Source organism: Trachemys scripta, chromosome 1 (assembly GCF_013100865.1).
Source record: "Trachemys scripta elegans isolate TJP31775 chromosome 1, CAS_Tse_1.0, whole genome shotgun sequence".
In the NCBI taxonomy this organism is placed as follows: Eukaryota; Metazoa; Chordata; order Testudines; family Emydidae; genus Trachemys; species Trachemys scripta.
The window spans coordinates 319189872-319216539 of NC_048298.1; the positions used below are offsets into that span (position 1 = coordinate 319189872).

At 46.0% G+C, this 26668-nt stretch overlaps 1 protein-coding gene across 1 annotated transcript in view; it reads right to left on the bottom strand.

Moving 5' to 3' along the window:
* The window catches only part of HEPHL1 (hephaestin like 1), a 53901-nt gene extending 46754 nt beyond the window's left edge, over window positions 1–7147 (bottom strand). The window contains exon 1 of the mRNA XM_034758947.1: window positions 6914–7147. Within this exon, the coding sequence (XP_034614838.1) occupies window positions 6914–7083 (170 nt within the window). The 5' untranslated portion in view covers window positions 7084–7147. The remainder of the gene's footprint in view (window positions 1–6913) is intronic.
* Window positions 7148–26668: the final 19521 nt, after the last annotated feature.

The following is a 26668-nucleotide window of genomic DNA, read 5'->3' on the forward strand; positions in this document are numbered from 1 at the left end:
AAGAGTCATAATACTTGATTTAAGATTGGCAAGTTTCACAATCACAGTATAGGAATCATCTGTTAACTCATAGAGAAATAACTGCACCAGCACAGATATGTATTAAACAGGCATTTACATGGGGGGAGTTTTGAGTATGCAAGTGCTCAGCATGAGGACCTTAATTTGTTACCATTTTTCTTTTATAAATGTCAACTTTTATTGTAGCAAAAATTATGTGGATTTCAAGTTATGCTGTTCATTGAAGCTATCATAGTGAAGAGTACTATAGAAAACCCTAAGAGAGATAGACCTTGAACATGACAAAAAACAGGACTAGCCCAGTATAGATACAATAGCTTCTAGAGATTTGGAGCAACATGCGGGGGCGGTGGCAGGTGGAGGCTGGGGCCCGCTCCAGGCAGGGCCGGGGGAGAGACCCAGCTCCAAATATTGCTGGAGCAGGGCCCCCGGCCCTGGATATTGCTGGAGCTCGGGCACCACAACATAATATAACCCGCCCACCCCCCACCCCATATTCGCACCCCCACCCCCAGAACTCCCGACCCATCCAACCCTCCCCCTGCTCCCTGACTGCCCCCCGGGACTCCCCTTACCATACCCATGCCGGTCAGATGCTGGCTCCTCCACGTGGAGGCAAAACATGCCTCCCGCGCAGAGTGCTGAGGCAGCAGGGGAGGAGCAGGAAAGGGGCTCTGGCTGCTGGAGGCCAATGGGGGCGGCTCAATCAGGCCCAGCCGCCCAATCAGCCATGCCGCACTCTGCACGGAAGGTAGGGAGGGGGGAAAATCCCAGACCTTTTAACCTTGTTACCAATTCCTCCCGGACGGCTATTTAAAGACAAAAAAGCCGGACATGTCCGGGGAAATACGGACGGAGGGTAACCCTAGGCAAGATGGTCAGGGATGGAACCGCATGCTCTGAGTGTCTCTAAGCCGCTGTCTGCCAGATGCTGAGACTGGATAACGGGATGGATCACTTGATAATTGTCCTGTTCTTTGAAGCACCTGCCATTGGCAAGTGTTGGAAGACAGGATACTGTGCTAGATGGTCCTTTGGTCTGGTCCAATATGACAATTCTTATGTTCTTAGGGCTGTGCTGGATGAGAATTCAGGCCAGCTTTGAAGACCAGCTAGCTTCAAAAGGAACATTCCCTAACTTGTGTGCACTAGCTCCTTTTAAGAGAACCAGTTTAGGTTGCCTCCTCTATGTCTTAGATTCCTCATCAGTAAAACTGGGGTAATAATACTTACCTGTCTACATCAGAGGGATGTTGTGAGGATTAATCAGTCAAGGTTTGAAAATGAAAATGACTGTGTATAGTAAGTACTAAGCATTATTATTTGCAGAACGCTGCCTTTTCAAAGAGTACTGCCCTGTTGTCCAGGTCATCTGGAATGGCATGAATCCAAAGGTTTTATGGGACTGGATTATCCTGCATGGGGCTTAATAACTTTAGCAATCAATTTCTTATTTAAAAGATTTAACAATTATTCTTAGGAAGTAATGTCCTGTAAAAATTAGACTATAAAAATAAGCAAAGAGTTAACTTAAAATCCTTAACAAATAGTTTCTCTGTCTTTGAAATAGGTATGTAAATTAATGTCACTGACTTTAAAGTACATGCAACCAAATTCAGAGAGTGCTGTGCATGAATGGGCATCCTGCTCCAAACAGCAAACTGTACAGCTTAGTATTCAAATAGTCCCCCAAGGGCAGACAGCAAAAATACCATTAACATTACATTCTGCAGGACAGATACAAACTCTTCCTGGTGTGTGTGAGATTTATAAATATCTGCACCCCATCTGAAGTTAAATTCCTTTCATTGGAGCTCTTCCATCTTAGGAATGAGAGCAGGGAAGCAATCCTCCGCTATCTTGAGCAGAGCAGTGAGAAATTCCAATATGTAACACAACTGCAGTAGCCTTCCCAGTGAAAGATTTTGCCACCCTACTCCCTTCCAAATAACAAACTCTGAAATATATTCACGTGTGGAGAACAAACCACCACCATGCAGTCTAGGTATGTGTAATGACTCTCTTGATAACTCTAGGCAATAAAACCTGGGACCTCCTGAACTAATTGCACAACCTCCCCGCTTGAGCAAAAACACAAAGCCCTTTCTTTCCTCACTACTGTAGCAGACTCATATTATTTATGAATCAGTCACAGCAGGGGAAAATGTAACAGGCAATCAACAATGGGTTGCATCTACAAAGTTCTTGTGAAACTAGTAGAAAACAACCTCATTGTGTTTCTTAAGTTTGGATGCCCATTAGCAGAGTGGGATGAAATGGTTGCAATACTGTTCTAAGTACTCAAGTACTGAACATTTTGTTGCTAAATCAAAATTGGTCCTGTTTTCCCAAAATGCTCACAGGAACATGGAACCATTTTCAGTTCTATCACCCTGGCACTATTATTTTTTCTCACTAAGAAGTCAGGAAAAAAGTCCATTTTTCAGTGAAGTTGCTGTTTGAAAACGTGTAGTTTTACAGTTTTGCAGTCAAACTACTGTTTTACAAAATTCTGCAAAATGGAGAGATTTCTGGGAGTGTGAATGAATTTGCACAACATTTTCTTCACAAGTTTGAACAGTTCCATTTGTTAGTCATTCCTCTTTTACCAGAAACAGTGGTTATAGAATGTTATGCCATTTCTTCTCTCCTTCTCCATAACCATCACATCCATGCTAAAACAAAAAGTGATAAGTCCATTTTTTTTCACTTGCTAATACTGCATTTTTGGTACTTTTATGGTAATTATCTCTAAAATTGCATACGGCTTCCACCTAAAGTTATTTAAAAAAAATATTTTTCTTGTATTGCTTGAGACTTTTCAAACTATCATGAATATATCACTAGGGATGTAGGGAACAATCCTGTATTGGCTTGGCATTGCCTAGATAGCTTTTCCATAGGTCTTTTCCATCTCTAACTTCTACAACAATACAAAGTTCTGAACTGGCATCAAGGTCTACTAGTGTGGACTCTTACACCTGGGCAGAGCCCTATTTTCTCCCAAGCCCTACCCACATCCCTGTGCATAGTCCCACACCTGCTCTCTAGAGTAGGGGGAAGGTCCCTTAATTTTCTTAATTAAGAAACTAAAACTTTAATATGTCCCCATGTGGACTTCAATAAACACACAATGTTCAGAAGTATAGTCAGTACGCCAATTCCCAGGGCCTCAGGGATGCCTGCTCCTCTAGAGGTCTTCCATGGAGTGTAATGGATGGAGAATCAAGTTTAGCTGTGTGTAGGGTGACCAGATCACTGACATCAAATATCGGGACGCAGGGTGGGGAGGGATGGGATATCGGGACACGTGGGGGGGTGGGAGGGGCGGAGCAAAAAAAAAAGTAAAAAAGCTGTTTTGCAGGTGCCGGCCGCGCCGTGGCCGCTGCCCCCAGGCCCCGGGCACATGCGGCACGTCCCACCGCCCCGCGGGGAAGGAGCCGCAGAAGCGAGAGGCGCAGGGCTCCGGACCCCAGCAGCGGCGGGGGAGAGCGGCTCAGGGCCGCGCGAGTGGGCAAGTAAAGTTTATCGGCTGGGGGGGGACCCCGGCCGGCTCCTCGCCCTGCCCTGTAGGGGGGTAGCGTCCCCGCCCCGCGCCAGCATGTTTCACCGGCTGCCGCAGGCCAGGTAAGGAACCGAGTCCCTCCCTCCCCTTGGCTCCTCAGCTGAGCGGCATTCCTCCTCCCTCCCAGGCTTGCAGCTGGAATGCTGGCGCAAGCCTGGAGGGAGGGGGTGGTGGCCGGCTTCCAGTTCCTGCAGCTAGTGAGTACGGGCACCGGGCGGGCAAGGGGGGCTAGCAAGGGTGACAGCGGGGCTCAGCTGAGGAGCCAGGACGAGGGGGGAGGGAGCGACTCGGCTCCTTACCTGGCCTGTGGCGGCCGGCGCAACATGCTGGCGCGGGGCGGGGAGCCGGCCGGGGTCCCGTCCAAGCCGATAAACTTTACATGGCCACTTGTGCGGCCCCGAGCCACTCTCCCCCGCTGCTGCTGGGGTCCGGAGCCCCCCCTCTACCTCCTGGGGGAGCAGCCCCCTGGCCAGGCCCCCCTTGCCTGCCCAGTGCCCCTACTCACCAGCTCCAGGAACTGGAAGCCGGCTACCACACCCTCCCTCCAGGCTTGCCCCGCCATTACAGCTGCAAGCTTGGGAGGGAGGAGGAGTGCCACATGCATGGGGAAGAGGCGGGGCCAGGGCGGGGATTTAGGGAGGGAGCCAATGGGGGATGGAGGGGTCAGAGTCAGGGTGGAGGGGGGCAAGAGCCCTTCCGGGAGGGCAAAATTGCTTGTTTGTCCAGTGTCCCGACCGCACATCAGTCGGGACGCGGGACAAACAAGCAAATATCGGGACAGTCCCAATAAAATCGGGACGTCTGGTCACCCTAGCTGTGTGTGTAAGAAGAATATACACATCACAATACTATGGTCACAGCTCAGCAAGGTACTTAGGCACATGCCTAAATTTAAGCACATGACTTCAGTGGGAATACTCATGTGCTTAAATTTAAGCACTGACTTCCGTGGCTCCCTGAACCAAGGCCTATATGTGCAGTATACATTATGTTTGTATGGACCATCTTCTTCTCATCCCACTTGTACATGTGCTTTTGAATCTTGAATAAGTCTTTCCTATCTCTAACTTCCATGGTTCCACAAGGAATCATAAAAATGTAGAGTTGGAAGGAACCTTGAGAAGTCATCAAGTCCAGCCTCCTGCGCTCAGCCAGCACCAAATAAACCTAGACCATCCCTGACAGATGTTTGTCCAGCCTCTTCTTAAAAACCTCCAATAATGGTGAATTCACAACCTCCTTGGAAGCCTATTCCAGAATTTATCTACCCATATAGTTAGAAAGATTTTCCTAATATCTAACCTAAATCTCCCTTGCTGCAGATTATGCCCATTACTTCTTGTCCTACTTTCAGTGGCCATGGAGAACAATTCATCACAGTCCCCTTTATAACAGCCCATAACATATTTGAAGACTCTTATCAGGTCTCTCCTCACTTTTCTTTTCTCAAGAGTTAACATGCCCAGTTTTTTAACCTTTCCTCATAGGTCAGGTTTCCTAAACTTTTTGTTGCTCTCCTTTGGAATCTCTCCAATTTGTCCACATCTTTCCTAAAGTGTGACGCCCAGAACTGGACACAGTATTCCAGCTCAGGCCTCACCAGTACCAAGCAGAGCAAGACAAATACCTCCTGTGTCTTTCTTATCATATCTCTGTTAATACACTCCAGAATATTAGCCTTCTGTGCAACCGCATCACATTCTTGACTCATATTCAGTTAGTGATCCGCTATAACACCCAGATCCTTTTCAGCAACAGTACTACCACCTAACAGGGCCACCTGGGGGGGTGGGGGGGAGTGGGGAAATTTGCCCCAGGCTCCGGGCCCCGCAGGGGCCCCCACGAGAATGTCGGAGGCTCCCCCCCGCCTACACCTTCGCCTTCCCCCATCGCCCGGCACCTCAACACGCCGCGTCCAGGAGCGGCCCTGGACAGCACTGCAGTGGCTCGGGTGGGGCCTGAGGTCCTCCCGCTCGGAGCCGCATGGTAAGGGGGCGAGGCTGCGAGCTCCAGCGGGCCGAGAGGCAGGAGCTCCTGGACATGGCTCGCTGAGGCTCTGGGAGAGGGGGGAGGTGGGGGTAAGTGGCATGGTAAGCCCCTCTGAGCCGGGCACCCCCTGACCCCCACCTCCGAGCCCAGCCCCTCTGAGCTGGGCACCCCCCTGACCCCATTCCCCCCCCAGCCCTGACCCCCAGCTCCGAGCCCAGCCCCTCTGAGCTGGGCACCCCCCCCGACCCCATCCCTCCCCCAGCCCTGACCCCCAGCTCTGAGCCCAGCCCCTCTGAACCGGACACTCCCCTGACCTCATCCCCCCCAGCCCTGACTCTCAGCTCCGAGCCCAGCCCCTCTGAGCCAGGCACCCCCTGACCCAGAGCCCAGCTCCCCACCCAGCCCTGGGCAACAGTAGCACCACCCCCAGGCAGTGACAGCCCATTGGCACCAACTATCACCATCACCCAGCGACAGCCCATTATGTAATTGCAAATGTATACATACCATTAAAGCATTTAATGTTTTTAAATAATGTATTTCATGTATTTTCAAATTATTAAAAAATAATTTTTGAATGTATTTCACTGGATATTTTTTACATTTCCAAATACATGTTACTATAGTATTGCAACTTTTTTTTTTATGGAAGGGGCCCCCGAAATTGCTTTGCCCCAGGCCCCCTGAATCCTCTGGGCGGTCCTGCCACAGAACCAGTTATTCCCCATTTTGTAGTTGTGCATCTGTTTTTGCCTTCCTAAGAGCAGTACTTTGCATTTGTCCTTATTGATTTCAAACCAGTTTTTCCAATTTGTCAAATTTCACCAGTTTACAAAAGATTCTCTTCAGTTTTCATTGTGGAAAAGCTGTGCTTAGTGGTGGCAGAACTGTGATGTCACCTTGGGCCAGCGCTCACCGAAATACCTGATTTCCCACATGAATCCTTGTAAAGCAAAGCTGCAATAAAAAAACCCTTTAAATCCTTTTTGAGAACTGTCAACACCTGAAATTCACCCTGCAATAAACATCACTGCACGTATCCAGTCCCTGCACCCCACCCCTATTTTATCAGTAACAAGGGAGAAGTCATTTTAGACAACAGCAGAGGCCTGATCCAACTCCCATTCAATTCAGTGGGAGTCTCTCCACTGACTTGAACAGAAGTCATATCCAGCCTTAAATGTATATTGCAGCCACACTAGCAAAAGTTTGTTGTTTTTTTAACTAAAGTCCAGTGACAGCATAAACTTAAGACATTTTAAGACAACATCGGTGACCTAAGAATTTTTCTTTCAAGACATCATGAGATCTGATTTACCAGAAACCTGAGGGACTTACTCATCTTCTGTGAGGTTTTGTCCTGTAATCAGATTCTTCCCAGTTGGTGCATAGTCCCAGTTCTCCTCCACAATCCCAACATAATAGGTTCTGGTAGTTGCTTCTACTAACACAAACAGCCAAAGGAATTTAAGAGCCAGCATGCAGCCACCATACAACACAGAAGGCATTTGTAGGTGTAATTGCAACTCAGGCAGCAAGCGTGCAGCAGAGATGGCTCACCCCTCCCTCCCCTTAGCTCTCAACAAGTTATAAATAAGGAATGGACAAAGCAAAGCTCCTCCTATTCAGCAGTTTGGGGGTGGGATAGACAAGAAAGCTTGTGCAAGCAAAACAGGCCCATTGAGGGGGTTGCTATGGTGACAGGACTTTTGCCAGCCCTTCAATGAATGTGTAACTGGCTTATTTTTGTTTGCCTTTTAGGCTACAACAAATCAGTGTTTTGGGAAGTTTGGATGCTTGTTAGTCCTTCTTCCACTTTTACCAGAAAGTGTGGTTTGTAATGTTAGGCCAGGTTTTTTTGGTCCTCACCACATCCACATTTTTTTTTTTTTAAATATTTGCTTTTCATCATTTCTTTAGACCTTTAAATCTAGACTCTTAGACTTTGCTTAGTAACTTTAAGTCACTAGAAATTAGGGTCACCAGGTAGCAAGTGTGAAAAATCAGGACAGAGGGTGAGTGGGTAATAGGCGCCTATGTAAGACAAAGCCCCAAATATCAGGACTGTCCCTGTAAAATCCGGACATCTGATCACCCTACTAGCCACTGCACAGTTGAGAACAATCCTAATTTTCATAGGGTGGATGCTCAGCACTTTCTAAACATCAGGCCCCTTTACATTTTTTCAAGTTGGACCCTAAAAATGGAGACATCCAGCATAAGGTTGTCAACTTTCTAATCACAGAAAACCAAACACCCTTGCCCTGCTCCGCCCCCTTCCCCGAGGCCCTGCCCCCACTCACTCTGTCCCCCTCCCTCCATCGCTCTCTCTCCCCCACCCTTACTCACTCGCTCGTTTTCATCGGCTGGGGCAGGGGGTTGGGGTGTGGGAGGGGCTGAGGGCTCCGGCTGGGGGCGTGGGCTCCGGGCTGGGGTAGGGAGTTGGAGTGTGGGAGGGGGTACAGGCTCTGGGTTGAGGCCAGAAATGAGGGGTTCAGGGTGTGGGAGGTGGCTCCGGACTCAGGCACAGGGTTGGGGTGCAAGAGGAGGTGTGGGCTCCGGGAAGAAGTTTGGGTGTGAGAAGGGGCTCAGAACTGAGGCAGGGTGTTGGGGCCCAGGAGGAAGTTGGGGTGCAGGCACTGGGCGGCACTTACCTCAGGCAGCTCCCAGAAGCAGCTGGCAGGTCCCTCCAGCTCCTAGGCCACAGGGACTCCGCACGCTGCCCCCACCCTGAGCTCCGGCTCTGCAGCTCCTATTGGCCAATGGAGCCTCGGGATGGGGGCAGCACGCGGAGCCGCTGTGGCCCTCCCTCTGCCTAGGAGCTGGAGGGACGCTTCCAGGAGCCGCGCAGAGCCGGGCTGGGAGCCTGCCATCCCCGCTGCGCCAGCAGTGCTGCTAATCGGACTTTTAGCAGCCTGGTCAGCAATGCTGAGCGGAGCCGCCAGGGTCCCTTTTCAACCAGATGCTCTGGTAGAAAACCGGACATCTGGCAACCTTAATCCAATATTATTAGTCACTTTTGAACATCCAGGCCTAATTGTCTATAATAGGAGAATACACACACACACACACAATTATATATGCAAAATATATTTGGAATACAACAACAAACAAACAATGTTAAAAGGACATTATTAAGATTGCAATGACAAGCACTCAAGTTAGGAAATGTCAGAATTAAGGTTGGCTGTTCTATTTTAATTTAGCCCCTTTTACATATTCATTTTGATACAATCTTTAATTACATGATCCCCTATTTTCCATAGAACTATGCCTCACTCGGTGTGCAGGATGGATGATGCTCACTTAATGCACAGCTGTTCGATATTTTGTTTTTCCCCATTATTCAGCGTGGGGTCCCATGCCTTGTTTGCTGTGCACTATTCAAACACTTCCCTGAAAACAGTATTATTAATTTCCTCCTGGGCTTTTCTGTAGTGCTCAACACCATGGTATCTGAGTGGTTTACTAACATTAATGAATTTATATTTACAACACGCCTGTGAGATGAGGGTGGTTGTCTTATCCCCATTTTACAGATGGGGAACTGAGGCACAGAAAGGAATTTTGGGTGCCGCATCTGAGATTCCCAGGACCTGATTTTTCAAAGGAGTTAATATTATATAGTATTTCATATGTTCAAAGTGCAACTTTCATTGCAGACATGAGTACTCAGCACTTCTACAAATCAGTCTCCAGGGTCTCAAGTTGGGCAACCAGAAAATAAGGAACACACAATGAGTGACCACCTGTGAACAGTTTGGTTTGCCCAGCATCACATCTAGAACTCTGGGGCAGAGACAGGAACAGAATCCAATTCTCTAGGTCAGCATTCAACTGCCTTAACCATGAAATCATAGGCGCCGAGTTTCTAATCTGCTGGGGGGTGCTGCCCCGCCCCCACTCCACCCATTCCCCCAATGCCTCACCCCGCCTCTTCCCCCATGTTTTCGCCAGGGGTATTTCTTGCTGCTTTTTGCAGCACTCAGCAACTCCCAATCTTGTTGTACAGAGATGAAGAAATAAGGGACGTCCCTTCTAATAAGGGACTGTTGGCAACCCTAGGGCTCTACCTGAAAGATACACCCATGAGTACTAGCCCCCTGTTGTTGAAATATTGGATAAAAGGTGTCCTGTGCTGATTTAGTACAAGACAGGCAATTTTCTATTTAAACAAGGGATGTCCCTTGTAATATGAGACTGTTGCCAACCCTACATGTAATTAACAACTGTATCACAATGAATACATGCAAAGGGGTCAAACTGAGATTGCACAAGCAGTTTGAATTCTTACATTTCCTTACTTTTGGCTGCTAGACTTTGCAATCTTAATCGTGTTCTTTTAATGTGGTGCATGTACATAATTTCCTAGGTTTTCAAAAAAGCAAACTGAAAAAACAGAAATTCCCTCATGTGGCATCATATTGACACCAAAATGGTTCATCCGCAGGGTTGGAACATTTTAGATGCACCTCACAGATCTTTATGACTTGAGCTAATGATGTAACTGATAGTAATAGTAGGTTGTAATCCTCCATATGGACCAGCACTAGTGAGCACTGAACCAGGCATTTTGACAGTGGATTGCACAGAACGTTGCTGACAGCAGAAGAATGGTGCGATTCAGGAATATTGAATTCCATTCCATGCTTGGCGGAGAGAGGGGGAGTGAAGTGTTCTCTAGGGGTCACAGACGCTTCTGCCTATTCTCCCCAAATGTGACCTCTTCTGCCGCATCCCCTCCAACCTGTCCCTGTCCCAGTCCCGTCCGTTCCCCACGTGTAAAATGTGCACAGTATTTGTGACCGGTTTCCCCTATGGTGCTGCCTGGAACTGGGGTGCCACTGAGCCCTCTGACCCACCAGCCTGGGCTCCCTCTTTCATTGTGCTGCTGTGACAAACTGCAGACCCTCTCCCAATCCTACACTTCCACCAGCATTCACACAGGTAGGGACACACCAGCTGCAGTTACATGTAGGCTCTTTGACCAGCCTCTGCATGAAGCAACAGTAGAAATGCTACAGCCAAGGTAAGTCTCAGCTCCCCAGGCATGAACCCACTCTGGAGCATAAACCCAGAATTATACCGTCTTGCACTGCACAGGGATTTGTACAGTATAAGCTCATAGAGTTCGACCCCTTTCCCCCAAATGTGGAGAGGAATATGCAATAGCCTTTGCCCCTTGACCTACGATTTCCCATGCATTTCACTCCAACTCACTGGTTTAGATAAAGTAAAATCAAGTTTTTTAACTACAAAAGATAGATTTTAAATGATTATAAGTGATAGCCAACAGATCAAAGTAGATTACCTAGCAAATAAACAAAAACACAAACTAAGCCTAAAATACTAGAAAGATGGGATACGAATTAGCAAATTCTCACCCTGGCAGATGATACAAGCAGGCTGAAGATTCTTAAAGCACAAGCTGCAGTTGCTTTGCAGCTTGGAATCCCCAGGTTCTCATACACAGGCTAGAAATCTCTTTAGCCTGGGTCCAGCACTTCTCCCAGTTCAGTCTTTGTTCCTCAGGTGTTTCCAGGAGTCTTCTTGTGTGGGGAGTGAAGAACCAACGATGATGTCACTCTCTGTTTTATATAGCTTTAGCATACGGTGGGAACTCTTTGTCCCAAACCTCGGTTTGTGGAAAAACACTGACATCCCAAGATGGAGTCCAGAGTCACGTGGCCTTGTCACAGGCCTTTGCATACCTTGCTGAGTCATAGCAACCATTACTTACAGGCTGTCTGGAACATTCACAGGAAGGTGAATTTTTTCCAGTGTCCACTGTCTTTGTTGATGGGCCATCAGCACTGTCTGGCTTCTTCATTGTTGTACCTGAAAGACTGGCTGTGAGTGTTTTCCAGAGTAAGCCCATTTGAAATACAGATCCTTAGTCAATATTCCTAACTTCAGATAAAAAAATGACACATGCATACAAATAGGATAATCATATTCAGCAAATCATAACTTTTTCAATGACACCTCACATGACTTATCTTGTACAAAATGCATCATAATTATGCCATAATCATATCATAATAATATTACTATGATGAAAATGGGATGCAATGTCACAATATTTTTTTTCTAAAACATCTCATGCCCTCCCAGAATACATTCCTTCCCCTGAGGTGGATTAAGATTTATTGGGGTCCTGGGCACAAAGAACATTGCACCCCCCCACACACACACACACCATGGGGCTCTGCCCGCTGCTCTTCCCCTTCCCCCCACAGCCCTGCCTCCTAGCCTGGCTGGAAGTCAGGCCATGGGTAAAAACTGCCCAGGGAGCTTGGGCTGCTGTGGGGAGCCCTGGACCCTCCACCTGTTGTAGATGATGTGCCCTGGGGGCAGGGACATGGGCCAGGGGCTGCTCTCAGGTACCCTGGCTCCTCGCCCAGGGCAGGTGGAGGGTCCGGGGCTCCCCACAGCTACCCGGATTCCCTGGGCAGCTCTTACAACAGTCTTGGGTGACCACACATCCTGTTTTGGCCAGGACAGTCCCCTTTATAAGCCCTGCCCCAGACTTCCCAACCTTTTTGGCAAAACTGGGCACTGGGGGGGGTATGTCCTTAGGAGGGAGCGGCAAAAGAGGAGTTTGGGGGACCCCTAGAAGGGAAGGTCTGTTTACAAATACAGGGAGCAAAGCAGCAATGTGTATATATATTTAAAGGAGAAGGGAAATTTTGGCTGTCTAAAAGACCCATTCAAATAGAGAAGGAATGAATCTGAGAGAGGGTGAGAGGAGAGCAGAGAAAAACCTAGATAGCTGATATACAATGTACTGGGCTGTCTGGAAAAGTGTTTGTAAAAAAAACAGCTATGGGGGAAACCAACTATTTATTGAAGACAACAAAGGAACCATGTACAGTTGCTGCACTTTATTTTACTGACTTTACTGTTTTAAATGATTTAGAACGGCCTATCTTATTGCAACTGGTTTAATAAAGAAGAACATGTAATGACTTAAAATACTTCAATTATTCCTGTGTAACTTAGATATGAAATGTAAATTTTCCTTTTTAAGTGGTCTGAGAAGCTGATGTAGTCAGAGCGTCTGAGCACAGGCTGCGGAGCCAGAAAAATGAGTTCTCTTCCTCGCTAGATGATCTTTGCTCATTGCATAACTTTGCATTGTCTGAGTTTCCACATCATAAAATGATTTTTACTTACTTACCTCCCAGCAGGGAGTGAGGAGTAATTATTTAGCTTTTATAAAGCAGCTTGAAGTTTTCAAACACTGACTATAAACTACGTATTTATTGGAAAAATACTAGATTGTAAGCTGCTCATGGCAGGAGCCTTCTCGCTTTACATGTCAAAGAATCAAACACTACTATAAAATAGGCAACATAGAAATAAATACGAATAAAAATAAATGGTTCAATGCACTTAAAGTTGTCCTCTTGTCAATACACTGTTTGGTTTTGAATGAATAACCCTGCTGATACTTGTGTCAGTAGTTTTGGAGCCTGTACTTTCAGGTGAGTGTGGACAGCTGCAGCAGGCTGTACACATAATACAGCATTGTGCCAGAGAACTCTGTCTAAGTGCCAAGCATTGTAATAGCTGAGTCATGAGGTTTTTCATGAAAACAGTAGTGTCTATTGGTAAGTGTTGGAGATGGGCAGTGATACTTGATTCACTTTGTGCTTGAGTGTAGGCAATTCACTTAACCTCTGTGTGTTTCACTATACCCATGTGTAACATGGAGGAAAGGAGAGGGACTGGGGGGGTGGGCAGCTCCATGCAGGAAGGAAGAGGGGAGGAGAAGGGTTCAGGGGAGGGGAGGGGAGAAGGAGACGGACTTGGGGCGGGGGGAAGGAGAGAGGTTTTGCGGGGGCAGCTCAGCACAGGAGGGAGGGAGGATATGCTTACTTTACAGCTCCTGCATCTGGCCTGGCCGGGGGAAGAGGAGGAGCAGGGCAGCAGGGCCCCGGGGGGAGGGAGAGGAGGAGCCAGAGAAGATGGAGCCATAGTTCCGGCTTGTGGGGGCCCCCAGGCATGCGCCGATGTGGTAATCCACCACTGTCTGTGCCCATCCAGGGTGACCCGCCCCTCACTTTGAAAATGTCTGATCTAGATACATAGATGGCCCCCATCACTGTGATATCTGAGTGCCTCATAAACATCAATAGAGTTATCCTCACAAGAGAACTTTGAGATAGGGGAGTATTTTGTCCATTTTACAGATAAGGGAACTGAGGCACAGAGAGATTATTATTCATTAAGGTACATGAGGAAATCTAGTCGGAGCCAGGAACTGAATCCCGGTGTCCAGCTCATCAGCCCAGATGGCTCTTGCTGAACTTATAAATGACCAACTTGGTGAATGCCTGGAAGAGATTGATGAGGAAGTCTCTGGAGCTATAAGGTGGGATTTTCATAAGTATTTAGGGCCAGATTTTTAAAGGTATTTACACAGCTAAAGATGCAAATAGGTATCTACTGGGATTTTCGAAAGTGCCCAGGCACTTAACTACAGTTGATTTCAATCCCATTAGGTGCCTATCTATATCTTCAAGCACCTAAATACCTTTAAAAGTCTGGCCTTAGGCCTTGGCTACACTTGCGAGTTGCAGCGCTGTAAAACCGCCCCCAGCGCTGTAACTCACTCCCCGTCCACACTGGCAAGGCATTTGCAGTGCTGTATCTCCGTGGTTGCAGCGCTGCATGTACTCCACCTCTCCGAGAGGAATAGCGAGTGCAGTGCTGCCATTGCAGCGCTGCAGCGCCAGTGTGGCTGCCCAATGCACTGTGAATGGCCTCCAGAATTATTCGGCAGTATCCCACAATGCCTGTTCTAGCCACTCTGGTCATCAGTTCCAACTCTACTTCCCTGGCCTCAGATAACCAACCATGTGACCGACCCTTTATATTCCCCAGGAATTTTAAAAATCCCCTTCCTGTTTGCTCAGCCCGGCGTGGCGTGGAGTGCTATCAGCGAATCTTTCCAGGTGATCATGCCTCCACGCGCCAAGCGAGCCCCAGCATAGAGCAGTGGCGAGTTGCTGGACCTCATCAGTGTTTGGGGGGGGAAGCTGTACAGTCCCAGCTGCACGCCAACCGTAGGAATTACGATACCTTCGGGAAGGTATCAAAGAACATGATGGAAAGGGGCCATGACCAGGATGCCCTGCAGTGCAGGATTAAAGTGAAGGAGCTGCGGAGTGCCTACCGCAAAGCCCGTGATGCAAACGGCTGCTCAGGTGCTCCCCCCGCGACCTGCCGATTCTACAAAGAGCTGAATGCAATACTTGGGGTTAACCCCACCTCCACTCCGAGTACCACCATGGACACTTCAGAGCTGGTGGGGGGGGGGTGGAGGAGGAGGAGGAGGAAAATGGGAGTGATGGTGGTGGGCCGGATGGAGACACCCTGGAATCCCTGGAGCCATGCAGCCAGGAGCTCTTCTCGAGCCAGGAGGAAGGTAGCCAGTCGCAGCAGACAGTACTTGGTGGAGGACAAACAGAAGAGCACATTACTGGTAAGCGTTTTTTTTTTTTTCCGGGAAGAAATTTTTTCGGTGCGGGCTCTTTGGGAGAGGAGGGTTAGGCATGCAGGCCTAGATGCGGAATAGTGCATTGATGTGGTTTATCACATTGCGGTATTCAGCCTCGGTAATCTCCTCGAATGTCTCATCCAGAACGTGTGCAATGCGCTTGCGCAGGTTTATCGAGAGAGCCACCGTCGTCCTTGTCCCAGCCAGGCTAACGTGTCTGCGCCACTGTGCCGCGAGGTGCGTGGGGACCCTTGCTGCACACAGGCAAGCTGCACATGGGCCAGGGCGGAAGCCGCATTGCAGTAGGAGACCCTCCCTTGCTTCCCAGGTCACCCTCAGCAGCGAGATATCGTCCAGGATGAACTCCTGTGGAAAATGTTGGGACAGTGTTCAGTGTAGGTGCCCCCTGAAGCAGTTGGCTCTCCCCAAGGCACAGAAACCCAGAGGACAGTGCAGCCCTGAAACAATCAGTCTCCCTTACTCACCATTTTGAGGCTCCTGTTGGATATATGTGCTCTGTTTCGGACGGGAAAATTATGCTATTGTATAGACACTGTGTGTTTTCTACTCCTTAAGTGCGGGGTGAATCATTACTCTGTCTGGTATAAATAATGCTGCCTCTGTTAAATGTTGCGTTTTGCCTATACAGCTGCATCAACCTTGAGACCTCAAAAAGAAGAACAGGAGTACTTGTGGCACCTTAGAGACTAACAAATTTATTAGAGCATAAGCTTTCGTGGACTACAGCCCACTTCTTCGGATGCATATCGGATGCATAAGTGGGCTGTAGTCCACGAAAGCTTATGCTCTAATAAATTTGTTAGTCTCTAAGGTGCCACAAGTACTCCTGTTCTTCTTTTTGCGGATACAGACTAACACGGCTGCTACTCTGAAACTTGAGACCTCAGCCGTCCCTCTTATCGCCTGCTCAGAGTCTGCAAAGACTCAGGAAGAGACCGCGAAAAAGCAAAGAAGACATGCTGCAAGAAGTGATGCGGCAATCTATTAAAGAGAATGAGAAAGCACAGGACTGGAGGGAGAGAGAAAGCAGGATCCACCAGGAAAACGTAGCACACTGGCGGCAAAGCACCGCACACCAGCAGCAAAGCACTGATAGGCTCATAAGCATCCTGGAGCGCCAAGCAGACGCTATCCAGGAGCTGGTAGCCATGCAGAAAGAGGAGCAGTACCGCAAACGCAAACACCCCCCCCCCTACAGCCCTTGTCCCAAAACTCTTTTCGTTGTGCCCCACTGTCACCTCCAACCCACTTTCCCCAACTTCCGTGTTCTTCACACCACCCGCTGCCTCCAACACCAGTATCTTCACACCCAGCCCTGAAAACCACGACCCTTACCCTCTGCACTCAACCCCCATCCCCATGCAGTATAGCTGTCCTGAAGTGCAGCACTCACTGCACAGCACACCAGACTGGACATACACGAATCTGTGATTGTACCATTCCCCACTCCACCCCCTTGTTTCTTTTCAATAAATGGATTCTTTGGCTTTGAAAACATTCTTTATTATTGCATAAAGTAAAAGACTCCTTAGCCCAGGAAATAAACAGGCACTGCAAGTCTGCTTGTCTGCTTAGCAAACACTGATTCCTAAAGATTGGAACTACTGCACTTCACTCCCGTGCAGGGCACCAGATATCACTGCTGGTTTTCAGCCTCAAATTGCTCCCTCAAGGCATCCCTAATCCTTGCAGCCCTGCGCTGGGCCCCTGTAATAGCCCTGCTCTCTGGCTGTGCAAATTCAGCCTCCAGGTGTTGAACCTCGGAGGTCCATGCCTGAGTGAAGCTTTCACCCTTCCCTTCACAAATATTATGGAGGGCACATCACGCGGATATAACCGCGGGGATGCTGTTTTCGGCCAAGTCCAGCTTCCCATACAGAGATTGACGGCGGCCCTTTAAACGGCCAAAGGCACCGGCTCAGCCTGTAGTTGAACCATTCCTTGCTGCTGTCAAGGCTCCCTGTGTAGGGTTTCATGAGCCACGGCATTAACGGGTAAGCGAGATCTCCAAGAATCACAATGGGTATTTCAACTTCCCCTACCATGATCTTTCACTCTGGGAAAAAAGTCCCGGCCTCCATCTTCCTGAACAGCCAAGAATTCCAAAAGATGCGTGCGTCATGCACCTTTCCGGGCCAGCCTGTGTTAATGTCAATGAAACGCCCACAGTGATCCACAAGCGCCTGGAGAACCATAAAGAAATACCCCTTCCAATTAACATACTCGGATCCTAGGTGGGGTGGTGCCAGAATAGGAATGTGCGTCCCATCTATCACCCCTCCACAGTTAGGGAACCCCATTTGTGCAAAACCATCCACTATTTCCTGCATGTTACCCAGAGTCACGGTTCTTCTGAGTAGGATGTGATTAATGGCCTTGCAAACTTGTATCAACACAATTCCAATGGTCGACTTTCCCACTCCAAACTGGTTTGCAATTGCAACCGACCGGTAGCTGTCTTGAGTTGCCAGCTTCCAGATTGCAATAGCCACCTGCTTCTCCACTGGCAGGGCAGCTCTCAATCTCGTGTCCTTGCGCCACAGGGTGGGGGCGAGCGCCTCACACAGTCCCAGGAAAGTGGCTTTTCCCATCTGAAAGTTCTGCAGCCACTGCTCGTCCTCCCAGACTTGCATGACGATGTGATCCCACCACTTGGTGCTTGTTTCCCGAGCCCAAAAGCGGCGTTCCACAGTGCTGAACATATCCGTGAATGCCACAAGCAATTTCGTGTCGTACGCGTTACGCGGCTCGATAGCATTGTCGGACTCCTCACCCTCACTCTCACTGTCACTTTGGATCTTAAGGAATAGTTCGACAGCCAAACGTAACGTGCTGGCGAGACTCGTCAGCATACGCCTCAGCAGTTCGGACTCCATTTCCCGCAGACAGATCGCGCTGCACAGAAACCGTTGAAAGATGGCGCCAAAGGTGAATGGAAACAAAGGGATTTCTGGGCTGCAAAGCGATGCATCACTGGGCATTGGGACAAGACTCAGAATCCCCCGCACCCACGCCCCCTTCCCACAACCCACGGCGCCAGAATGGGAAAAGGTGCTCTGTGGGATAGCTACCCATAATGCACTGCTCCCAATAGCACTGCAATTGCCACAAATGTGGCCACGACAGTGCGCTGGGCAGCTGTCAGTGTGGACAGACTGCAGCGCTTTCCCTACGCAGCTGCACAAAGTCAGGTTTAACTCACAGCGCTGAACATCTGCAAGTGTAGCCAAGGCCTTAGGAACACAAGCCTAAGTCCCCACTGAAAGTCAGTGGGGCTTGTGCTCCTAAGGCCTTGTCTACACTGGCGCTTTACATTGCTGCAACTTTCTCACTCAGGGGAATGAAAAAACATCCCCCTGAGCACAGCAAGTTTCATGCTCTTTTGAAAATCTCACTCATAATGTTTAGCCAGTTTGACCTCAGTCTGCTGTAGGTAACAATCCTGCATTGGCAAGGGGGTGGATTAGATTACCTAAAAGGCCTTTTCCATCTCTAATGTCTGTGCTTCTCGGAATCACCAATAGAGCAATTGAAAAAAAACAAGTAAACCACAAACCAACCCAGTTTCATAGCACTTGAATGAGACTGACCTCATCTGACCCAGAAACAATGCTTTTCTGCTTTTACTGAAGTAGCTTTATGAGTTTCTTTATGTTAAATATTCCTATTTATAATGCATATATATGTATCTTTAAAATAATCTCGAAAGCCCAGGAGGCGTAGTTAAGTCCCAGGAGAATGAAAATTAAAACCACTGTTGTTAAGAGAAAGACAAGTATAGTCCAAAGGATGAGCTATCCTCTTATTTTCAAGATCAGACAATTCTCCCTCTTATTTTCCCCCCAACCACTTTTGATTCAGTGCTGCTGATATGGTTTAATGTTTAGCTATCAGCGCTGCTGTCCCCTGATACAAATGAAGTTCATTATCCCAATCAGTTAACTGATAGATTCTCCACATTTCTTTTATTTATTACTGATAACATTATAAAGGCTGTGCAAACAGGAGGCTTGATCCTGAGAGCTGAGGTGCACCCACAAGTCGCATTCCAATGCTAAAAGTCTTGCTCCTTTCTCACCTCTTCTACTTCAAAGACTTTCTGTCTGGCTTCCTAACATCTCACTTCATTCTACTCCAGCCCATTTAAAATGTTGTTGTTAATAATCACCTTCCTCTTCCACTGCTTAAAGCTCATCGCTCAGCTATTCAAATAATCCCAAATTATATTACTATGTTTCCAACATTCATCATTAGAAAGAAAGAAAAAATGGGGGAATGGAGATGGCAAAGCTGTCAGAAAGTTAACTTAGGGTTGTTACTTCACATTCAAATTTATAAGAGCAAGGAAGAGAGGCAGACTCAGGATCAAGCAAATCCTAACTCTCATGAATACCCCATACTCCGGCAAGTGGTTTCATTGAGCTCAATTGCACTATGTGCCTAAGTCTGAGTTACTCATGTGAGTCATAGTTTGCAATATTGGGTACTTACTATATAACCTATGAAAACAAGGTCTGTTTATATTTCAATATGAAAACTTTATATAGAGTATTTCTCTGAGGGTAAAATGCAACCTGTGCACTATGTAAATTTCAATGAAGCCATCAAAATACAGCTTAAGTGGAACTAAAGCAGGGCATAGGCCATGTACTGGCATCCGCATAGATTGAATTTCACCCCGGCAGCTTTACTATCTCCTTTCCTCTTTTTTTAAACTAATGAGTTTTACATTTTTTAATTTCAATTTTTATTAACCTTCATATATACAGCTACAGGAGGGAAGGAGAGGGGCTGCGGGGGGGCGGCGGGAACAGCTCCACACGGGAAGGAGGGGAGGGAAGAAGAGGGGTTCCGGAAGGCAGCTCCAAACAGGAGGAAGGAGAGAGGCTTGGGGGAGGGCCAGCTCTGCGCGGGAGGGAGCAGGGAAGGATCAGGGATCAGTAAATTCTAGTTTTGCCACTGATTATCATAAGAGCAAGATTAGGCCCCAGATGTATATTTGCTGGAATAACAACTGAATTGTAAATCAATTTCCTTGCTCCTTACTGTGATAGTTATTTGCATAACAGCAATAATGTGTGGATGTGATTAGCACCATATATTGGAAAACACCTTAGTCCGGCTTCAGCAGTTACTAGACCTGGCAGCATTGTATACATTAATGCTTCACTACGTTGTTGCATCATTAAACTGAGGCATGTCTAACATTCCTTAAGGTGCACATTATGATTCAGAAAAAGATGAAAGAACAGTTGTTTTGCCCTGACATCTGGGAAATTCTTGGGAACTTCCCCAGGCAGTGAGGCAATGGATTGAAATTGTTTTGTCAATCAGAATGTCCTCAGATTTTTTAGAAAACAGTCATGGAGGAGCCATCCTACAGATTTTTCCACACGTTTCAAATCCAAAACTTGTGCAGTGTTTGGGTATTTTTAAGTTTTGTTAGAGAAAAAAAAAACATTTTAAAGTCATGAATGACTGTTTCAAGCATCAGTTTGGAAATGAGCCTTTAAAGGAATTTCCAAACTCTGGTATGATTACCTGACTACAGGAGCTGCTTTTCTTCAACCACGTCTATTTACAGGAAAGCCCCAGATTTTTGAATTCCCAAAACGAAGACCTTGACTTCCTAAATGTCATTCTCATATATTCCAGTAATTTGCTTTATCCAATCCACTAAGTGACTTGCAAATTTAGTTCCCATCAGTTTCCTCTCAAAAATATTAGATATATTGTTTTTAAAGAGTATTTTTTAAATAGTTTCCTCTTTTTTCTTTTTGTGCTTCTGAAAAAGAGGGTTCAAGATTGGCGCTTCATTGTAGTAGGTGTAGTATATACACATGGTAAGGGACAGTTCCTTCCTTGAGAAAGTTACAGTCTAAACAGACAAGACAAAGAGTGGGAGAAAGGAACAATTTGGGGAGAGGGATAGCTCAGTGGTTTGAGCATTGGCCTGCTAAACCCAGGATTGTGAGTTTAATCCTTGAGGGAGCCACTTAGGGATCTGGGGCAAAAGCAGTACTTGGTCCTGCTAGTGAAGGCAGGGGGCTGGACTCAATGACCTTTCAAGGTCCCTTCCAGTTCTAGGAGGTGGGATATCTCCATTTATTAATTTAATTATAACCCGCTTTTTAAAGAAGAGGAACTGAGGAAGAAATAGATTGTGATTTGTCCACGGTCACACAGAAAGCTTGTGTCAGAGTCAGGAATTGAATGATTATGTTCCAAATCCTTAACTGCAAGAGCATCCTTCTGTCTCTGTTTTCCCGGGCACAGACACATACTAACTACCAACTCTTACATTAATTAAAAATAACTTCACTCACTATATTTAATTTTAATTATTTTTTGCGGGACAGGCATTACTGGCAGTGCATGAACTTCAATATGTTCAGAGGCCAGATTCTCTTTGTAGGCTGGGATGCTTAGGCAAAGCTTATTTGAATTACTCCAACCTTTTTGACTTTACACAATTCAGATGGAAATCTCATGAAAACAGCCATTCTCACAAGAATTCCAGCACTTCTACGTTTAATCCTGGATAGAAATTCTGTGAGAAAAGCTTTTCTTGCAATGTGGCTATTTCCAGGACTCGTTCCTGATTGAGCCTGGCAGTGTAAAGGTTACGGGGACCAAAGGATTAGTGCAAAGGAAGTGTCAAAAGTGTTATATAAGCATATCAGAACTGCAAATAATAATATTTAACCTTTTTCATAAAAGGCTTCAAAGCACTTTACCAAGGAAGGTATCATAACCCTATTTTACAGATGGTGACGTTGAGGGACAAAGAGGTGAAAGGACTTGCCCAACGTCACACAGCAGGTCAGTAGCAGAGCTGAAAATAGAATCCAACTCTCCTGGTCCCAACTGAACCCCTTAGCTGCTGGACAATCTTGCCCCCTAAAAGCTTTAGTTCAACTTGTGTTCTAAAATAAGCTAAAGGCTCAGCTGTGTGGAGGGGCAGATGGGAGGGAGGGAGAAAGCTCCAATTTTCTCTGAACCAATCGCCCAGTCCTACATGTCTCTTCTTTTCTAGTGCATGACCTACCCAAGCCCAGTAACTACTACAATGAGGTCCAAGAGAGATACACCCACTTATGCCAGAGCTGAATTTAGACCCAAGTTTTTAGAATAACTGATCATAGGAGAGAGAACAACTTGGATTTGAGGATTGTAATGGAATCAATAGTCCAATAACAAGAAAGAAGGTGTTTAATATAGTTTACTAGAAGGAACTGCATGTTCAAAGGAAAGATTATATTAAATTGCCAAAAGACTGAGTAAGTGAAGTGCATTCAGCTTCAAAAGTCTATTTGAAAAAGAACAAAATCAGGGAGTTGTGATCCTAATCACTTGTGGTAACTCATGTATCTATAAATAAATAATAAATAAGGCTGATCCTTGTACAGAACTTCAAGGTACATTATTTGTAGGCTTCTCTATGGTGAAAATCATTGTATCTCACAAGCATTAAAGAGTTTAACTTTACAACGCTACTCTAAATCAGGGAAGTATTATCCTTATTATACAAATGAGGAAACTGAGGCATGAGATAGTTAAGTAACTTTCCCAAGATCACACAGGAAGTCTGGGCAGAACCAAGCAGAGACTCCAGATCTTTTGCCTCCCAGTCCAGTGCTGTACAACAAAACCAACATTTCTCTCTTTCTTGTTGCTTACTTTCTCAGATTAAGAGCTATTTGGAGATGAAATTGTTTTCATGTGTGACTTTTTAATGAGAGTATTGTTTGAAAGAAGCTTTGTTAGAATGACTAGGCCCCTTTTATACCAACCATGACTTTTTAAAGGAGGAAATCTGTGTCATTAGACAGGGTAAAGGTTTTCTACCCCAGTTGGCATGTTGTCATTACTAAGACTAACGGCACCATGTATGTATTTCCCCTTTGGTGTAGTTGGCCAGATCTACCTGCAGAGACACAGTGAGATCTATATGCAACTCCATTTATTGTGCTGGAAGTTAAGGGCACTCAGCACCTGCCTGTTGGGTGGGTTAGTCTGCTAGTGTTTGTGATCATTCAAAGGCAGCAGTGACAGGACAGGATGGACCTCTATGTGGACAAAAGAATATGGCGGCAACTTGTGTTTTCCCTAAGGGCAGAGAAGACAGCCTGGACTAGAGGATTTTAAAAAACTAAATTGACCTTCATTGCACATATTGTAGTATTTCCAGTGCTTTAATGACACTGGGCCAGATTCACTATGGGTATAAGTTGGTGCAGTTCTGTTGACTTTAATGGCATTGACCCACTTAGTGGAGTGGTGAATTTTGCCCACGGGATTTCAGATTATTATACTGCCCCATTTTCTCTCTCACACACACCTGGGAGTTGTGGCCAGAGTTTCAGGAACTGAAAAGTCCATTATATATGTTTAAGGTAGATAACTGAATAATTGAGGATTCAGAACAGCCTCCCTGGGGAAGGAGTAAGTGGTGCGATTGCTTCTAGACTATAGGCTGTTGTATTTGCTGAAGGAGTTTAAAATGACCATTATTCTCCAGCTGATCTGTTCGGTGAAGTTCTCTCACTTAGAAGAAGTGGTGGAGGAAATGTCATGGCATTTTGGAAGCTTGGTATCTTGCCCATACTGAAGCGGCATGATTTTACACAACTTGTGGGATATTTTCAGCACTCAAAGTTCTTCATCTGTCTAAAGAACTTTGTAATAAAGACCAACCAGTTTTAGCTGATTTTGCTGCTTTCTAGTTGAAGAAAATTGTGTTGTAGCAGCAGTAGAGGCCTCCCAAACTAGTATTAAAAAAGAATCAGCATTGAGTAAGGGGATGAAGTGTGTGTGTGTGTGTGTATTTCCCCCTTCTCTTAGCCCAAATGCTACACAAGTTAAAGCAAACACTCCTTGCTGCTCACCTGAAAGCAGTCACTGCTCATTCCCAGATCATAATTTGCCTTTAAGGTCAGTTCTTAACCCCTCCCCAGCATCCCTGCTGCTGCTGCTGCTGCTTTTATCCAGGTCTCTACCAGGCGAATGACCTCTGCAGATTGGCAGTCACCCAGCTCTTACTCACTGCTTGTTTCCCTTTAAGTGCTTGAGCCTGTGAGGAGCTGAGCACCTTCAATTCCAACTGATTTCAATGAGATTTGAAAGGGCTCAAAACACAACAGAATCAGACCCTCAAATGCCATCACTGCATTGATTGTCTACAGCCTCAGTACATGTAATTTGGAGTCATAGCTTTAATCTGTGGCTACTGGCACAGGGAAGTTGTGTGATTGGTAGTTAGACTAGGAAAGTCTCAGCCAGGATGCTTGATTCCTGCACATACTACTGACTTGCTGCATGACTTTGGGCAAATGATTTAAATCCACATTTTCAATTTGGGAAACCGAAATTAGGCATTTAAACCCATCTTTAGGCACCTAAACAAATGGCCTGAGTTACAGAGGTGCTGAGTGCCCACAGCTCCCAGTGATTAAATGTGGATTTAGCTGTTTAACTTTAGGCACTCAAATTTGATCATTCTAGATTTAGTTTCTCTCTGGACTTCAGTTTACTCATCTGCAAAATGAGGTATAATTAGATTTAATTACCACACAGCAATGTTGTGAAGCCAATGTAATAAATGTTTGTCAAGCACTTTGAGATCTACAGATGAAAAAAAACCCACAGATGGGCAAAATTATTATTAATTATTTATATTATGCAATTGGACATGAAAGCAGAAAGTATGATGACAATGATTTATTTCTGGTACACTCACAATGTGTTTGGAGCTGTACAAACACATAGGGAGGCCCTGTCCCCACCCCAAAGGGCTTGCAATGTTACAAGACAGACACCCCAAACAAAGGGTAGGGAAAAGGGGTACAACATCCTGGAAAAGTGGTCAAGGTGGTGACTGGCTATAGTCTGAGGATACTACAGATACACTACTAGACTTTTTTTTTCTAATTTAGCTAGCAAGGTCTGCATTACCACCCCTACCAGCATTCAGAAATCATGACTCAGGAGCCCAACAAACCATTACAATTAAAAAAATAATACATTTGGAGTTGTTCTTTTTTGCCTTCTGCTTTGAGTCTTTAGGGCTCATGTTTTTGAGCTTTTCTTCACAATCTTGAGGGCTAAAATTTTACTTTTTGTTTTCAAAGCTGAGAGTCTCACATGATTCCAGGAACTGAAGCTTTAGGAAACATACCAAATATTATGAGACTTGTGATGAAATTGCAAAAGTTGGGCTCTCTGGCTTCCCATACACATGCATATACAAATACACACAAAGCAGAGAGAGCAGGTTTTAGGTTGGAATATAACTCTACATTATCTCTCAGGGAATAGTTGAATGCCTCCTGTTGTTAACAGACAAAGTTGTCACTCTCTGACCACATGCATTCTCCTAGGAAGAATCTCAGCTTGTACAGGGCTCTTCCCAAGACCCCATACACCACTTAAACTCTGTGTTAAAGATTTAAGAGTAGCATAAGTCCTCATGTGTGACTTTCACCCTTGCAGCACCTGTCCTACTCTGATCTAGGGTGAAGGCCCTGGCTTGATTAGAAGTTCTTTGATTTCAGAAATACCATAGCCTTATTTCCTTTGTGACCTTGTTATTAAATACTAATTGAGTTTCATATAAAATGCATCTTGTGATATTATTGGTATTATTCTTATGATGATAGCATCTGGAGGCCGCAAATGAGATTAGGACCCCATTGTGCTTGGTGCTGTATGAACTCATGTAGCCCCTGTCCCAAAAAACTTACAATCTAAATAGCCAAGACAGACGCAGGGCAGGAGGGGAAACAGAGAGGTGAAGTGTCTTGCCCAGGGTTCCATAGCAGGTCAATGGAAGAGCCAGGAACAGAAAAGATACTATCCCTTTCCTTCCCTGATGTTCCTTTCCGCTTGTTGTAACAGGACAATATGCAGATTTAAATTTTTTGGGTATCTATTCTTATTATATTTTTAAGAAGTAGCATTCTGTACGAACTTCTAAACTGAGAATTGCTTCATTGCATACATCTCTCAGTGTGAGCTTCTCATTTACGTGGTGGTAATGTAGTTCTTCTGAGGCAGGTATTAGCCGGTCTTGTTTAGCACTACAAAGAGATTTTAAACTACAAGATTGGTTATAACCTCTCACCAAATCACTTCCTTGATTTTCATATTGTCATGATTAAGGCTGTGTTTGGCTTCTGAGCTAGAACTATTTGCCTTGATAAAATCAAAAGTAATTTAATTGTAAACAATAGAGACTGAAGGAAATGAAGTGGCTCATGATAGCAGGGGATGATTCCCCACTGACTTGTCAAATCACTTGGCAACATGGTGACTTACAAAATAGGACCCAATTCCTGCATTGTGATCCATACAACCACATTGCTGTACCCCCATGGAACCCCACTGTGTTCAATGGAGCTCTCAACAGGCACTTTATTCAATTGTACATGGAACTATCTATGGTACTTTTATTGCCTCAGTATCGGAACACCTCACAATCATTTGTACTTCTCCTCACAACACCCCTGTGAGGTAGGGTAGTGCTACCCACTCAGTGTCTTCTCCAAGGCCATATGGGAAGTCAGCGG